This window comes from Telopea speciosissima, chromosome 3 (genome assembly GCF_018873765.1).
Source record: "Telopea speciosissima isolate NSW1024214 ecotype Mountain lineage chromosome 3, Tspe_v1, whole genome shotgun sequence".
Taxonomy (NCBI): domain Eukaryota; kingdom Viridiplantae; phylum Streptophyta; class Magnoliopsida; order Proteales; family Proteaceae; genus Telopea; species Telopea speciosissima.
The window spans coordinates 12,384,731-12,402,685 of NC_057918.1; the positions used below are offsets into that span (position 1 = coordinate 12,384,731).

Here is a 17,955-nt window from a genome sequence, read left to right on the forward strand (position 1 = left end):
TTTTGATGCTTATATAGGGTGCTGGGAAGAATTAGTTAAGATTTGGATATGTAGTGAAACTAAGTAGCTATCTCAACATTCTTGGTGTGCACTCTCATCATTTTAGTGCTTCTAACCTAACTTGATGCAGGTATGTATGTCTACACACAGACACATCAATATATATCTCTCAGGAAAGGAAGCATGAGCCGCTCTTGTACAGATTCCTTTATACCCTTCTCATATAATAAACTGTGGGATCCACACTGACACACACACTCTCTCTCTCTCTCTCTCCTATTCTGATCATGTATATGGATGATACCATTTTCCAGCCCCCATTGGTGTAGTGTGCACTGATCCCTTTCTGTCTTTCATCCCCCACTCCAAGCAAGGGTTGAGCCCAATGGAGAGTAAGCTGGTCGTAGACCACTCTCCCCCCGGTGGTCGATCTGATCTACAACCACTCTCTCCCTGTGCAGATTCTTTCTTACACTGCCCTTGTAGAAAAAACCCTCCCCCATTTCTCAAATAGCAGAGAAAATGGTATTTGTTTTGTACAACATTTTTGACCATATGAAGTTATCTATAAGGTTAGAGAGAGAGAGAGAGAGATATTTGAAACCCTAAAATAAATACTTCTAGTGGACTTTTTGGGTTACCAAAAAAAGCAATCCTCGTGCAAATAGATATTATATAGATAAGCCCAAAACAAGCTTTCCATGATTCAACAAAAGAGAGCAGTTGCTTCGGCTGCTTTAGGCAGTGTGGTTATTATATTGGAAGTTGGAACCATGCAAAACCATTCTCTGTTCAAGTATTTCCAACTCCCCAAAAGAAACTTATATGAGACTGAGAGATATTACAATAATAAAACCAAATTCTCTCATAGAAAAATATATGATTATGGAATAACTTGGCACTGATAGCTAAACTAGTGCACCTAACCACCTCCTCTGAAAAAGTAGAACCTCTCCAGCCATTCACACTTTGTGAATAGAAGACTTCAATGGCATCCATCATAACACATGTTTGTTTGACATTTCAGAAAAACAAATTTAAGAATTAAATGGTTTGGATTAATGGGCTAAGTCAATCAAATTTACCTCAAAACAAAATTTTGATGGTAAAGATCTTTTTGTTGTTACAAAATGGACTAACCAGGATCTGCCACCTCAGTCATATCATGTGGACCCACTATCTCTCACATCAGTTGGTTGTGACTCCCAACTAATTTCAGAAATATATTATTGGAGAAAAAGAAATTAAAATAAAATGCATAGAATTATTATGTATGGGATGACATCTTAAGAATAATAATAACATATCAAATTAAGAATTAGTGACAATAGACACATTATCTTCCATTGAGATGATAATAATACACTTTTATTATCTTCTTCTACTTCTTTCTTTCCCAAATGAACTTTGAAGTTTGAATTATATGTTCCCTTCAACAGCTACCATTTTTTGAATTATCTTCTCTCATCCATACCAATGTAACTTTGTTGAATTAGTTTAGGGTGGTTTAACTGCGAATCGCGTCGTAACTCCCCAGCTCTGCGATCAGGTCATCCAATTAAGAGATAATTACGATTTTTTTGTCCGATATTAAAATATAATTTCCTTACCTAAGTTGAACCTTCTCATGATCTGCTGAAGTTAGGCCTAATTATGACAGATTATATATTTAATCAATTCATTAAGTCCGTGGAAGATTTTTTTTTTTTTAAAGTTAATAAAGGAATATTGCCAAAGCCCAGAGCCCACATTAGTCTTTGTTTTGTTCATTGTAAGACTCACTGACTTCTTCTGGTTTGGGATAACTTGTAAATTAGGGTTGCCTAATTCTTTCAGTTTGTTTTGCTTCTCAGCCAGTAGATTATTGACACGTGGATGTTTATTGCCGCCATCTTCCTGTCGGTATGAAGGAAGCAGGTTCCCCCGTTTGCCAGCCAATCGTCATCTTGGGTTAGTAGTCAACCCTTGGGTTTAGTTTAGTTTAGTTAAGTAAAGTATGGGTTTTGTTTAAGGCTTTAAAAAAAGCTTTTTAATTTTTTTTTAATTTTGATTAGAGCTAATCACTGGTGCACGCGTGGTTGAGGTTGGGTTACTTCCCCAACCGAACTCCAAAGCTGGCGGTAGTGTCAATTGCCATTTCTTAGATGATGATTACGTGGCAGATATAAACGTTGACAATTGGACCGAATCTGTACCGTCGGATCCTATTTTGGTTGCCGAGACGATTGAAATTCCCTTATACGCGCCTTACATGCCACGCGGCTTCTCATAATTTGACTGTTTCTGCAAAAGGAAAGAGTTAACTTTTGGCCATTATGAGTCGCTTTAATCAATTAAGGAAAAAAAGGAGGGCCCTTTCGTTATGGCTTCATATTTGAGATGAGAACTTACCAAAAAATATATATATATATATATTTGAGATGAGAAAAAGATCAAATTACCTATATCTCCCTATATTTGAACAAAATGACAAACACCTCCGGTTCCAATTTTCCATTTTTATCATTTTAATTGTTGTAGTACAGATTAATTCTCTCTCCCAGAATGTCATTCCTGCCCTTGGTTAATATGACATTAGAAACATGTCAATTGAGGTATTTTCGTCATTCGGGTATTGAGGGGTTGGGGCTCATTATCAGCTTTGCCCACTAAGAGAATTGATTTGAACAACTCTTTTATGCAATTCATTGTTTCTAAAAACATTTCCTACTGAAATCAAGTAGAAGGGCTATCATTGTTCTTCTTCTTTCTTTTTTTTTTTTTTCTTTCTTTCTTTCTTTCTTTTAGGGGTAATAACTAATAAGTATGAAATGTACCAAACAAATACACTGAGAGGTTTGGAACAATTGCAGCTGGAGATGACTTTAATTGCATGTTTTGCACTTAAAGGTCTTTAGGTACAATATTGAGTCATTTATCAGATTTGCTGACTTGGTGAGTTCCAAACCTCTCATTGGCCGGCTTTCGCGGATGGTCTCAAAAATCCTAAGCTCAGACATGTGCTTCTCTTAAATTTTTGGCTACTATGAAAATTAATGTTGATTTGAATTGGTAGATGTTTGGCCCATTTAGGCTAAACTTTAGTACTGATCAGTAGGTTTCTCATGAATCTAGCAGTGATATATGGCCCAAACCTTGGGGGGCATGATTTGTTCAATTGTTTCAGTGTAAGGAAGGAATAGAAGGCGTACTGTAACATTTAACTTAACCTTGTCACCCTGTAGGTACATGTGTCCTATCAATCCTGAGTTCAGATAACCTAACTCTCAGATACCTATCTTCTTCTTCTAATTTTTCTAAAAGATTATACAAAAAAAAAAAAAAAGGGTTGTTTTTTCTTTCTTTTTTATAATACTCAATGGAGAACTCAGATGAGGTCTTGTTGGTCATTTCACAAATTGAAGTGAAGTCTCAACTATTAACCATTTTTTGGAAAAATATTTCTGTGTTGCTTTTTGTAATCTTCTTTGTATTCAGCCATTGTGGTTAGGATAAGGAGAGAATAGGATAAGCTTTTTCTTTCACCCATTGAATTATAATATATTAGATTGGCTGATGACTTTGGTTGGATTGTTAACAACTAAACCAAGCGACTTAAAACAATTTAATTAATCTTCTCTTTGCTTGATAATTGTGATTCAAAGAATTAATCAATTGTTAAATTTTCAGATTAAAATAATGGGTTTTTTTTTTTTTTTTTACAATTTAAGAATAGGGGGTATCTAGATGAGTTGTTCTTCTTCCTGGTCAAATTGGAGGAGATGAAACAAAATTATTTCAGAGAAGTTAAAAAGGGTTCTAAAACTACCTACCAAGTTGCCTTACGACCCACGTTTCTTTCTCTCCAAAAACCTGTATTTAGAGGGTTCTGTTCCTCAGAACTCTTCTTTTTTTTTCTTAAACACCATCTCTCAAGCTCTTAGGTTAGGAACTTTTCAGTTCATTGTTCTTTCCCACCTCTACCCATTTCCTTATTGCTTCCTTTGATTCCACTTCAGCTTCTTATATACCTGTTTGGTATTTGAATTTCTTTGGTGTGTTTCCTCCATTTGGGTTTTACTCTGAACATACAAAATCTAGAGCTACTTTGTTAAGAACCTGTTTGAGGTAATTAGGATCCTTTCTGAGCTCTTCTATACTTCTATTCTTGTTGAATTCTCGAAATTGTAGCTTCTTGGTCGGAACCCATTTTGAATTATATACTGTTTTCTTTGTGGTTAGGCTTCTGAAAGCTAAATCTGTGCAGAAGAACAAAAGGCCATCTTTTCAGAAATGGAGAACGTTTATGGGTTCAGTAAGGTAGAAGAACAGATGGATTTGCCTCCTGGGTTCCGATTCCACCCAACTGATGAAGAGCTTATAAGTCACTATTTGTCCAAAAAGGTTATTGACAGTAACTTCAGTGCTAGAGCAATTGGAGATGTGGATTTGAACAAGTGTGAGCCTTGGGAATTGCCCAGTAAGTCATCTTTCTTCCTTTTCACCCTCAGTTTCCTTCTTCTAGGTATGTGTGTTTGTTTGTATAGGAATTGTGTTCTAACTCTTGAAGTTTGTGTTTTCTTGAATGAAGGAAAAGCGAAAATGGGAGAGAAGGAATGGTACTTTTTCTGTGTTAGGGACAGAAAATACCCCACTGGTTTGAGGACAAACAGGGCTACTGAAGCTGGTTACTGGAAAGCAACTGGTAAAGACAAGGAGATCTACAGAGATAAAATACTGGTTGGAATGAAGAAGACTTTGGTGTTCTATAAAGGAAGAGCTCCAAAAGGAGAAAAGAGCAATTGGGTCATGCATGAGTATAGGTTGGAGGGAAAATACTCTGTCTGCAATCTCCCCAAAACAGCCAAGGTTAGAGCTTAACCACTGCCTTGCTCTGCCTATTTTATTACCTGTGTGTTTACTCTGCTTTTATCTTATTTTTCTGTATTGTTCTTGATGAGTTTTTCCTTTTTCATCTTTTCGTTCTTTTATAGAACGAGTGGGTGATTTGCAGGATATTTCAAAAGAGTTCAGGTGGAAAGAAAACACATGTTTCAGGGCTGGTGAGACTGAGTTCCTTCGGAGATGAATTGGCTCGCTCTCTTTTACCTCCATTGATGGATTCTCCTTCCTATAGCAGCAAGATCAAAAGCGATGAAGCTGAGCCATCTCACGTGACCTGCTTCTCCATTCCAATGGAGGGCCAGAAAAACCAGGAAGAAGCATCGGATTACTTCAATTATCCTCTTTATGCTTCTTCTGCTAATCCTTCTGATATGTCCCCTGCTTCATTGCTTATGTCAAAATTCTCTCTTCCGAACTCATTTTACGCCCCACAAGGTGCCCCCAATCTTGGCAATTTGCAGTATCAAGGCTCCCTTTCGATGCAAGACCAGGCCATCTTGAGGGCTTTGCTTGGGAACCATGGAACGAGCATGAAACAGAGCAGCAAAGTTGAAAGGGAGATGGTTAGTATCTCACAAGACACAGGGCTGACCACTGATATGAACAATGAAATCTCTTCAGTTGTCTCCAATCATGAAATGGGAAGGAGTTCTTTCGAAGATCATGAAGACCCATCAACTTCAGGTGGCCCAGTAGACCTTGATTGTCTTTGGAATTATTGAAAAAAATAGTAGTAGTAGTAGAAGAAGAATAGATAGAAGCTGCAAGGGGAAGAAGAATTCCAGTCACTATTGTTTGTCTTGTCTAAAATTGATATTGATATTGTGTGTACAGATTTCTGAATCTAGATAACATGAAGCAAAATGAAGGTTATGGACATGTATTATATGAAATCAAACTGATTTTTATTTTTATTTTTATTTTTTGCCCTTTGCCTTATTTTCTTTTCCCCCTGATTTCTCTAGCTTCCAAGTTTCCATATTTGTAAATATCAATTACTTGTATATAAATTAGGACACTTGAGGTTATTTTCAGTGCTTCCATTAGCAATATTGATACTGAGTCAAGTGGTTTTTACATTTAGGTTCTCGAAATTTCATTAATGTTCTGGTGGGATATTTGTTTTTTTTTTTTTGAATCCACAATCTTAGGCCAGCATCAGAGCAGCAGTTTCTAAAGTAACATTAAATCAACTACAGGGTAAAGATTGTATTTATGAGTCTCTTTTGATCTCTTTCTTTATTTACTTTCACCGCCTTTCGGGCTTTTGGGGGCTAAATTAGTTATTGAGAATGGGGCAAGAGAGAATGTTGCTTGGTTGCATGGTCCCTCACCAGCACGGCGGCCAATGACAGCGTGCACATAAGCATCTTAAGGGATGGGATTTCCGCCTTTCCATGGGGTCTTGATGTTTACACAACCCTGTCCATATGTGTTTTTTTTTGGTATGTATGAGCGTATGAAACTTTGAAAGTTTTGTATGTTTGGCCACCTACTGCAAACTTGGTGATGGCTCAATTTCCAGTGATAAGAGGATTCCTAATTAAAAAGTAGATTAGAATCTCCAATGACACTTGCCTTCACTTCTATGATTCTTTTAGCCTTGAAACACAAAAAGATATTTTGAATAAGAAAATCAAAACCAAAATAAAAGGATAACTCTAAAAAAAACAGAAGGCATGTGCCCAATAAAATAACCCCCAATCACCTATGTTAGATAAAGTGGCAAAATCCACGAAATACCACGGGGGGTTCAATCCAAAAGGTTCAAAACCCTAAGACATTAGATAGAGTAGGCCAAAGGGTATATGAAGTAATGAATACAACATATATAAGTCCCAAACTTAATTGATGTGAGATTATGCTTCTATAACCCTAACATCTCAGAAATTTTTTTCACGATCGACGACCAACATCTAAGAACTCACCCTCATGTAGACAAAAATTAGGAGATCAACAAAGGGAATTAGTTTCTATATAACATGTTAAACTGTTAAATACAATGAAAAAGAGTACGAAATTCCATTTGAGAGTCCAATCCAAAACCTTAAAACATTAGGTGAAGATGACCCAAGGGTATATATAAGAAGATAACACAAGTCAAACCCGAACTTGATCGACATAAAACTATACATTTATAACTCCAACATCTCGATATCCCTTTTCACAAATTACTAGCGGGTTGGCACAAGTAAATATGAGGAGAGCTTCATCTTGAGCCTTCCTATAATAATGGGGTTAAAGGTCAAGTAATATGAGGAGAGCTTCATCTTTAGCCTTCCTATAATCCAATTTAGGTATCCTAAACACAGAGAGGATATTCTGGCATATAATACTTCTATTAGAGAACGTTTTGATATTTTATGTTCCTATGACGTTATTCCTTTCGCTCTCTACATTCCAGACAAGATTAAAAAATTTCATATAATTATTGAGCTTTACACCAAATTATCCTTTCTTCTTACGGAAGTAAAGACTTTTTTAGGTATTTCCTCTTCGAGATATCCTTTTGGGTTGGTTCTCTCTACTTCAAAGATACGATGACCAATACAGTGTCCTATTTTTCTACTATGAACTTGTGATAAATCAAAGCTCCCTCGGTTTCTTGTAGATCGAGTTTCCCTTCTCCCATGGCAAAATAAAGAAATCGTTCTTGTTTGATTCCCAAGGAGAGGGGTATTTTTTACCCCAAACAATAAACTGTGGGAGTTTGTGAGGAAAATTATTTCCTCCAGTTCCCTGCTCGGCCAGTTCCCCTGTTCTTCTAATAGGGGTGTTAGGCCCCACCCGGACAGAGTGTTCAGGTAGGGGCAGGGTAGTCATTCCAATCCCCCTTGTTAAAGGAACTGGGGAACTGGGCTGGGCAAGAAACTAGAGGAGATAAAGATCCAAGTTTGTGATAGGATAAGAATCACATCGCATGGTCACATCAGTAGTGATGAGAGAATTCTTTCCACGCCAATGATGAAGAAAACTTTGCCATTTCTTTTCAGCTTTCAATATTTGGCCCGTGCATAAGTAGGTTACGTCACATTTCTGTGAAACTTATTTAAATTCAATGCCACAAAGATGAGGAATCTAATCGCAAAACTATTTAACATGTAATTGCTAAAAATATAGAAATTTATAATCTACACAAAAAAATAATTGTGCCTTTAGTGTGGTGAACAAGGTTTAAAAACTAAGAATGTATATGAGATCTCCATAAAAATCTTATTTGAATAATCTATGAATTGATTGAAATCATCTCAAAATCGGCTAGACTTGATCAGGAATCAAGAATTGAGGTTAATTGAAGATCAATATATATATATATATATCAATTTAGAGTCGAATAAGCCGATTCAACCAATTCATATCCAAATTTTAAAACCATGGTGATTCATTTCAAATTTAATTATTAATTTTATTTATTTCAAACTAAATTCCTTTGATTTAAAATTTTTTATAAAAAAAAATATATGAAAATATTTATTTACCAAATATAATAAAAAATTTAATAAATTATACTATCATGATTACAAAACTTGTGGTTCCACTTCTTTTACTTGCAACCAAATGGAACCATGTGTTTTCTTTTTTATACCAGTCCATATAGCGATTAGTGAACATTTCACTTACATTTTTATTTTTTTTTTTGGGTGGCAAAAGACTGATCGAGGGGGAAAATTAACTAGCCCCAAGAGATAGCAAATGTGGAACAATATCCAACAATTCCCCTGAAAACAAAGAGACCCAAACACCCTTTTCCCTTAAATGGGTAATCAACCGCCCATTTAGAAATAGAGGTAAAGAAATATGAACATTCCTCTTACTATAAAATGAAATACAAGCATGGATTATTGACTTATGGGTATAAGTTTTAGCCAATGTGGGATGTCATACCAATAGGTACGTGGAAGACGATTTCTATGTAGGAAAGTCGTTTGGTGTAGGAAAGAAAGAATGTTATGTGTGGTCCATTAATCGGAATACAAGAAAACACGAGAAGGAATCCCCACACTGGCAACGTGGGATGTTTTACCCTTGACTTATTGATCCATTCTTACCTTTCCCCTTCCCCCCCCCCCCCCCTCAACAATAAATCCTGATGGAAGTCAAATCTGAGGTGCTGTATCAAAATTTTTTTTCCTTTTATGCATTGACGGGCGCTCAATGATATCATAAGGAGAGGGCTATCTCTTAGGTACGTGGGACCCATCAAAATTTGGGCAGTTGAGAAGGGTGAATGCTCAAGTCTCTTCCCCACAATGACGTGTGAGCTTATGAAAGCTGCATCCGCTTCTCTGACTTAGTAACTAGTTCGGAGTTCCTACTACTAACTTTCCTCTGTTACCTCAATTGCAGGCACTGACTTGGAATGCCAAAGAGAATTTTTAAAAATATTAAAATTTAAAGGATATAGAAGATGGATTTTGATGCAATAGAAAGATTGTTCTATTGTGATCAAGTGGTCATAACTCATAGGTATGAGTCTTTGGAAACAATATTTTCGTGAAGTGGAGAGTAAGCCTGCATTCATTATGACCCTCTTCAAACTCCGTGATAGTAGGAGCCTTTGTGAACTAAGCATGTCATTTTTTAGATTTAAGGGAATATTGATCAAGATTCCTACCAAAAAAAAAAAAAATTTGGAATATTGATCAAGACATTCATTGATTTATAATTGGACTAATCAGGCTATGAACGATCGATTATTGATCAATCATAATGTTTGATCTATCTTGATCGGACGACTATCAGACTACTTACTACATTGCATTGGTGAATGTCCAATTATTAGTCAGTCAGTCAGTCAGTCAGTCAGTCAGCTGCTCATGCAGTGACAATTTGACTATTTTACCCTGTGTTTAGAACACTCGATTTGGGTTTGAGTCCGACACGTTTAATGATCGATTGGACTGACTGAACTGATCTTAGGTTTTAAATTGATTGATTCAAGATGGACCTAGTCATGCGGGCCCCCCAACTTTCGACACTCCCTTAAGTCATGAGTGACAATGGATCGATTATTATTGCTGCCCGCCCATCTTTAACGGCAAACGGGATTACTTTTTGTTGTTTGGAATATTGGGACAGTAGCCCACACTCCAAAGTGGGGCAGGTGCAGGTTGGGCGATTGGCGAGGGAAGCGTGGTAAAACTATGCAGGCGTTGGGCATATTGGAAAATGGAAATGGAATTATGGCAACGGGATGGTGTCCCACTTTCAATTTCCCGGCGCTAATCGACACGCACTTCGTGTTCTGCTGACGCCAACAGAGGCCGCCAACGACCGTGACCAGAAAAAGCGGCTCCATCCTCTTTGTCATTAATGTCGTCCTCGGACCTCACTCCCTTCCTTCCCCCACGCGCAAATAACGCCGCGTGTATATACCCCGGGTACCACACCCTCACTGCCAACCGGATTCTTTTTTTTTGTAATATATTTTTTTAATAAAGACCTATTATAATGGGAACAGACGGAAGATACGAATCAGGAGGCATTGTCTTGTCGTGTGGTCCTCAGCAACATTGGAAAAGATCTGTTAAGATATCCATCCAACAAGAGTAGTAGGGTGGTCATTTTGTATCCTTTTTTTTTTAATAGAATTTTCTTTTATGATCATCAAAACGTAAAATTAAAATAATAGTGAATGAAATGGAATGGGAAGGATTGATTGTCTCTTAAGATTCTAGTTAAATTTCAATTTTCAAGTAATCAAATATATTAGCAATGGAATCATCCTCTCTCTTGGCCAAATATCAGTTGAAACTCAGAATGATATACTAATCAATGGATCCAATCGATTCAATTCTTCTAAAACCAATAATTTGGATTCTGACACCTTGAATCATTGACTCAATTTCCACATCAAAGAGTACTCCTCTTCATCTTTATGTCAGATTTTAATTCTTTTTTTTCTTTATCTTTTATTAAAATGGAAAAAGTTGGGTTTGGTAATTGTAACTATCCACGTTCGGATAATGATCCGGTGCTGTTGTTTACAGCCACCATATATATCTCTCACTCTCTCTACCGAAAGGTGGCAAACACTTCATCACAAACACTTTCGTATGTTTTCTTGGTCTTAGATTCGTAAAGGAGATACATTAATTAAGCACATGTTCAAATTATACAGAATATTTCAAACTTGCTTTTGAGCTGTTTATTTTTTTCATATCCTCAAAAGCATTCATAGGGACTGACTGACTGACTGACTCAGAGGATTCAAATCCCAATTCCTTGACGTCCTTATTCCCCTTGTAAATTATGTTGTTTTAGGGTGTAGCTACCTAGATTTATTATATTGCTTGATGATGTAATGGTCTAAATTCTCTCAAGATCAGTGAAATACCCTTAAGAAAAAATTTTATTTTTATTTTTTAGGTAAATACCCATAAAGTGTTGTAGGTCGTATACTATCCTCTAGCAACTTTATTAGCAATATGAAATAAACTAACATCACAGTTAATTTTATTTTTTTTTTTAAAAAAAACCATAAAGTTCAGTAATGAATTAGGGTGTTTATCATTATTTGTTCCTGCAGCTTTAACCCCCCCCCCTCTCAGAGAGGCTATTTCTCGAATTGAACCAATGACCACTAGGTCATAATGGAGCAACAGTATTTTTGTGATCAGGCCCACATTTTAAACGTTAATAACACAATACAACTTGATTAATATATTTCCATTTTAGATAACTATGGAGAAATATTACTTATATGTAGAGGTATCAATTGATCAGTTCGGACTGATTTCTGTGTGAGAATGAGTGAGTCCAAAACATCATCCAATAAGTGTGCATCATGTTCAGATCGTTTTGGTTTGGGTTTGGTTTGATTTCTATTTCTTATTGGTTTCGTATCTCTTTACCATGTAAATATATTCAAAAATATGAAAAACAAATATGTGCTTTTTTTAAATAAATTTAGGGTTGTTATCGTTCATAACGGTTTCGATCTAGCTAATTTGTTTTCGATGTCACAAAGCCCTAATCCAAAACATGATCTAATAAGCTCATATTGATTAATTTGGTCATTAATGGTGGTTTATCCGATAGAATTAAATATGTGAAAGAAAAAAAATCTCAATCTTAGCATTACCCAAATATAGCTAGCTAGGTTGCTGCCCAAAGTTGAGGTGAGATGGAATATATAAAATTTTATTGAACCCATATGGAGTATGGACTAGGGGTACGTACTTAAACAGCTCCAATAGATTTGTAGTGTTTAATTAATTTATAGCCACGTCACATACCATAATTAAACCCCATTCTTAACAATAATTAATTAGGCAAATACATCTAACTTTCAAGGCTTTGCCCCCACATAATTTTTCTTTTCAAAAGCATAATCTTTTAATAGACCTTATAGACCATAACCTATATATTCATTAATTAAAGGAAAGTAAACAAAGAATGGATACTAGTTGATTACCACATCTCCATTATTTAACCTTATGGGGGTGGGGGGAGGGGTAATATACCTTGTGCTTATTCCATCTTAATAATTAAGCAAAGAAAGCATCTTACTTTATTAATTTCTAGAAAATATATATTAAAGACAACAAGTCTCCTAATTAAGCTTCAGGTTATGGAATTATATATATGGAAGGTGGAGTACTCATTATATATAAATATTCCTAATCCAGTAAGAAAGCTAGATATTTTATTTCTTTTAAGCTCATGGAAATGGGAACTTAATTACTGGGGTCAGTGAAAGAGATTCATCTATCTTATCCTTTCTATTCCATCTTATTATAAGACGACATAAGAGATAGATATTAAATAAGTGAGATTTCGCAGAAAATTTTACTATTTTGGTAGAAATATGACAAGGACATGAGAAAGGGTCATGATTCATTATCAAATATCTAATCTTCTTCTTCTTCTTGATAAATATCTGAAAATAAAAACTAAGAAAGGAGAAACAATAGTCGGTAAGGAGGTAGTGTGGTTGCATGGGCAGACTATAATTTGAAATTAGGGCAATTACAAGTGTCATCTCTGAACTAATTCTTTCCAAATATGGATAATTTGACAATGGCTGCTTTCAGCTAGTAGGAACCAATTTTATTTTAGTAGTTGATGATTTCTTCCTTTCTACCTCTTCTCTGATTTTATTTAATGTCTTTTTCTGTTTTTTGGAAAGAATGAGAGCTGAGGACAGTTGAAATGTGCACACCAAACTTTTTAATTGATACCATGAGATTGGCTTTTGGATCCAGATCCTCTATGGTGTGCTGCCTGTAGTGGTCTGAGCGGTGCAGACTGAGTCGTGCGTGCAAAGACCGCCTTATCCCTGCCCAAACGCCTTGCCCGAGAGGGGTAAGGCAGTCATTGCGCGTACGACCCAGTCTGCGCCGCACAGGTCGCTACTGACAGTTGCGCCGTAGACAATCTGAATTGTTGGTTTCTATTGCATCATCATCATCTACTGTGAGATCAGCTTCGATCTCTCTCTCTCTCTCTCTCTCTCTCTCTCTCTCTCTCGTTTGACTCTTAATTCTACTATTAGGAGGTAAGTCACCCATTTCAAACATAATTCCATCCTTGATTATGGATTTAATTCTTACAAAATATTTAATTTTGGTGCCATCATTTTTATTTTTTTTTGGGTAGAAAGAGTAGATGATATTATTTATCGTGTAGAATACACAGGTTGTGAAGTAGAAACAAACTCTACAAACCATGGATCGGAATTAGGTCAAACTGTCGAACACGTTACCGACAGGGCCCTCCTTGCCAGGGAGTCAGTAAAACTATTTATCTCCCTTGGAACATAAGCAAAAGAACAAGATACAAAAGATGAAGATAATAAAAGAATATCTTCCAGAATAGGTAACACCTCCTCCATCGTAATCGGTCTGCCACGATGTTGTAGAAAATTGACAACACCCATATGATCAGATTCCACCAAAAAACTAGTATAACCTGTTGTAACACCATCCAGTAATATTGCGTTCGGATTGCCAAAGCTTCACCCACCATGATATTATTAAACATGGTGGAACGAAACCTCGAATTGGCAAACCCGGATGATTCCGAAAAACATTACCCAAACCACTTTTGCCTTTGAACCGATTAAACTTGCATCACAATTAACTTTAATCTTCCCAACCGATGGAACAACCCAAACATGATCGGACACCATGAGGTATTGAAGTTGCAGCCCTTTGATCAGATTTAGAAGCATTTTGAAAATCTTCAAAATCACGAGTTGCAGAGCAAATAACCTCTTCTGGTGTACATCTTCGTCGTCCAAAAACCATGTCACATCTAGCCAACCATATATGCCAAAGATAGAATGAAGCAAGGGTACCGATGCAAAATCAAGTATTGCACAGATTAATGATACCTCCTACTTTGATTTAACAACCGGGTGGAGCAAGAGGACAAAAAACTTAGAAATAGAGGACTTTGGGAAGTGCCTCATCCATGGCTTAATGTTTTTAAACCAAAATCACAAATAAAACCATTTAGAGACTTTCTGCTCAAAACCATCTCTGCCATTCCCCCTAATGGACCAATGCTAATCTACTCAATTCTTAGACACTAGTAAGAATTAAACCCATAAATGCTTATAGCTTTAAACGATATACAAATGCTTTAAACCTAGAAAAAATTAAGCTGTACAAATACTTATATCTTTAAACATATACAAAGCTTTAAACCCCAAAAAAAAAAAAAAAAAAAACAAAAACGTAAAATGGAAACATTGCACTCAACCTTAAATAGAGAGAGAGAGAGAGAAAGAGACAAACCTTGCGAGAGAACTGTTGCCACCGTAGGCAACCTCGCCGAGGGGGAGGGTGAGAGAAGGGAGTGGGAAGGTTGCAGAGATGGGGAGGCGATAGTAGAGAAGGGGTTGCGGCTAGGGAATCAAAGAGGTGTGAGTCCGATTGGGGGTTTATGAGAGGTGTGAGCCCGATTGGAGGTTAGGGTTTCACGATGAGAGAGGCTTTTGAAACACTCGAAATTGTTGGTGGCGGGTTTGAGATCGGAAAATGTAAAACTCATCGGAAAAGGAGGTACTCAGAAGTAATGACAGCAGGCTAGAAATCAACAGAGGGAGGCCTTCCACTTCGATTTCGTGATGACGGTGAGGAATAGAACTCCGAGGAGCTAGCGCTTGACCGCTGATCTCTTCTCCGTCGTGCGAGAATGGGGTAGAGATGGTTGGCTAGAGAGAGATGTTTCACGAGGGAATGGGATAGAAGAAAGCGGGAAGTCTGGAAACTCAGGAGCCCGCTACAAATTTAAGGCAATTGGGCTACGGTATCTTTAGTCTATCGTTAAACATATCTATTTTGGCGACGGTAAGACTTATCTGTCGTTATACATGTGTAATCCATGACGAACTTTACAATACCGTCATTATAAATATATTTTTCACGACGAAAAACTATACACCGTCGCCCAATTTGAGTTTCTATGAGATAATTTAGAACCGTCGAGGAAAATAATATTTTGCTACGATATTTGGCTACGGACCATGTTTCTAACGTCGGAAAAATACAATTCCACAGGGGAAAATACACACCGTTGCCAGTTAGAGTTTCCACGATGGATAGTTAGAAACCGTCGCGGAAAATAATATTCTCACGCTACTATACTAACGTCGTAGAAAATGATATTTGGTTACGGACCATATTTCTTACCGTCAGAAAAAATAGGATTTCTTGTAGTGTATAATGAAGAATGATTTCCACATTCGAATAAAAGAAGAAAGATGATCAACGTCCAAGGCTGAAAATGAGAAACCAAAACTGCTACCAAACCATACCGCTTTCGCAAAATCGCAATTGAGAAGAGTATTAGTAATAGACTCAAAATGGCCACATAGACAACAACATGGATCAATTGCAAATTTGCGGTGATGAAGAGCCTCTCCAACAACAAGACCAGAGTTACAACTTCGCCACATAAACCTCTGAATTTTAGGTAGAGACTTGCACTTCCATACAAACTGCCAAACATCACTTTGGTGCCATCATGATGAAGTAATTAATTGAACAACAACTTTCTTTCGTAACATAGGCTGACAAGAAACCAAAATGCATGGGTGGGATTTTTTTTCACACCAAATCATTTTCGTAAGTGATGTGGGATCAGCCCCCACACAACTGATCGATTTGGGATCATAACATACCCCCATGTTTGTTGAGTATGTCTTGTATTTCAAGGATTCAAGTGCGATGCAGATCCGATCTGATCCAACCTGATCCGATATATTTTATGGTGCGATCTAGGGTTAGACGAAATAATTTGTATCTTCGTTTTGCTTAGTGAAAAGTTTGTCGTTGCTCTATTTGGCCATCTTGTGCGATTGTGTTATAACAATGTTTTCAAATCGATGTCCACGACAATCTACTCTGAATTAGATAGTTCTTTCTAAGGGACTCCACTCTGCTCCGGGTTTTTTGTCTAGCAGTAGTTAGCTCAAAGATCGGTTGTACTGATACCATTAAAATGAACCTTAGGAGAACTCAACCCTATAAAGTGACTTACAAGGTGAGAGAACCTCAAGACCATATCAATCTACACCAAATCACTTTCATAATCGATGTGAGATCCACCCCATATGACTGATATGAGATCATAACAGATTCCGCATAGCTACATTCTACAAACTAAAGAAATAGTGTTTCTCAAATATGATAATAGAGTAATTAAAGAAATAGTCTTTCTCAAATAATGATAAGATAGCTATAGGAGAATGCTTTTGGCATTTCTAATTAATTGCATTTACAAGGGACATTAAATTTCACTTATATAGTTATATAAATGTATGAAGATTTATGTATTGGTTAGTAGGTCGTATCTATTCAAATCCATTTCAAGGGGATTAATGGTTTATTGCATTAACTGAAGTAGCCCATGACAGATAACGAATGAGAGAGGCCATGACCCCATGATTCTAAATGACTTGGCAAGTCAAGTCAACCTAGAACTTAAGTCCAATCAATTCAGTTAATTGAATCTTACACAAAAGTAAGGTACAGAGTTGATAGGTCTTCTGTGCCTGGGTCCAATTATATAGGAACACCAGTAAATCCAAAGAGGTTAAATTATTACTATTTGCCAGTCCAGTCACCAGTGGGGCACTATTTGCAAGGCCAAGGAGAGGAGAGGGGAGGAAAGGAAATGAAGTGAGAAACCAAAACATGAAATAATTGTGGTCCACAGTTTCTGCTTAATTTACTCATAAATGGTGAAATCTATGGTAAGAAGGATATGAAGAGTTGAATCTAAAGCCCCAATCCATGATTTTAGTATAGGGTATAGCATCGGTATCGATCATCGTTGATACTGATACAATATCAATACGATCGAATTGATCGTATCAGATCCAAATTAGAAGAAAAGAAAAGTCCCTTTTATCGATAGCACCAATTGATATTGGTGACGGATACCAATATGAATCGGCCGATATAGATCTAAATGTTTTCCATTTGTTGTGTCTCTAGAGTCAGACCTAGCATGGTTGTAGGGATTGGTATCTGAACGGCCGTATTGGCAGATCCATACTTGAATGATACGGATCAAATGATATGGTATGGATTGGGGAAGAGTTTTTATCCTGTATTGGCCCAATACGATATATACATAAAGATATTGGTATTGGCAATGACGGATACCATCACCAATACATGACGTAGATCCCATGTAATTGTCAGCTAAAAACGTTAGGACCCAAATGTGTTCTGGGCACTACAGGCCCATTGAAAACCAGACTGGGCCTGAATCTAGAGAGATGTGCACATCTATCTTATGTAAGGGAAACTGCCTTCTTAATTCCTAGCAGGGAAAAAAATTCCTTCTTATTTCCTTTAATTTAATTCTATGGGCCTAGATTAAAAAACCACCTTCTTAATTCGTTTGTTCTTTTTTATGGGTCAAGATTCTCTTTACCCATGGTGAAGAGAGATTCTCCTCACCATAGGGATTTGGACTTTTTGATTACCATAGGAAAGGGTATTTTAAATTCTGTGTACAATAGAGTGTGGGAATTAATGATAACAAAAGAGTCAATCAAGGTCCAAGATAAAAATTAATTGACGATACAAATTGTTAAATTAATCCACTTGG

General features: G+C 36.7%; 1 protein-coding gene across 2 annotated transcripts; it reads left to right on the forward strand.

Moving 5' to 3' along the window:
- Nucleotides 1–3,921: 3,921 nt before the first annotated feature.
- Nucleotides 3,922–5,801, forward strand: LOC122656938 (NAC domain-containing protein 100-like). Of its 2 annotated transcripts, XM_043851642.1 has the most exons (4): nucleotides 3,922–4,166; nucleotides 4,211–4,459; nucleotides 4,571–4,848; nucleotides 4,974–5,801. In XM_043851642.1, the coding sequence occupies exons 2-4, from the start codon at nucleotides 4,273–4,275 to the stop codon at nucleotides 5,604–5,606; spliced, it is 1,098 nt and encodes a 365-aa protein (XP_043707577.1). In that variant the 5' UTR covers nucleotides 3,922–4,166; nucleotides 4,211–4,272; the 3' UTR covers nucleotides 5,607–5,801. The 2 variants fall into 2 exon arrangements, with proteins under 2 accessions (XP_043707577.1, XP_043707578.1); XM_043851643.1 differs by lacking the exon at nucleotides 3,922–4,166 and having other exon boundaries at nucleotides 4,180–4,459.
- Nucleotides 5,802–17,955: the final 12,154 nt, after the last annotated feature.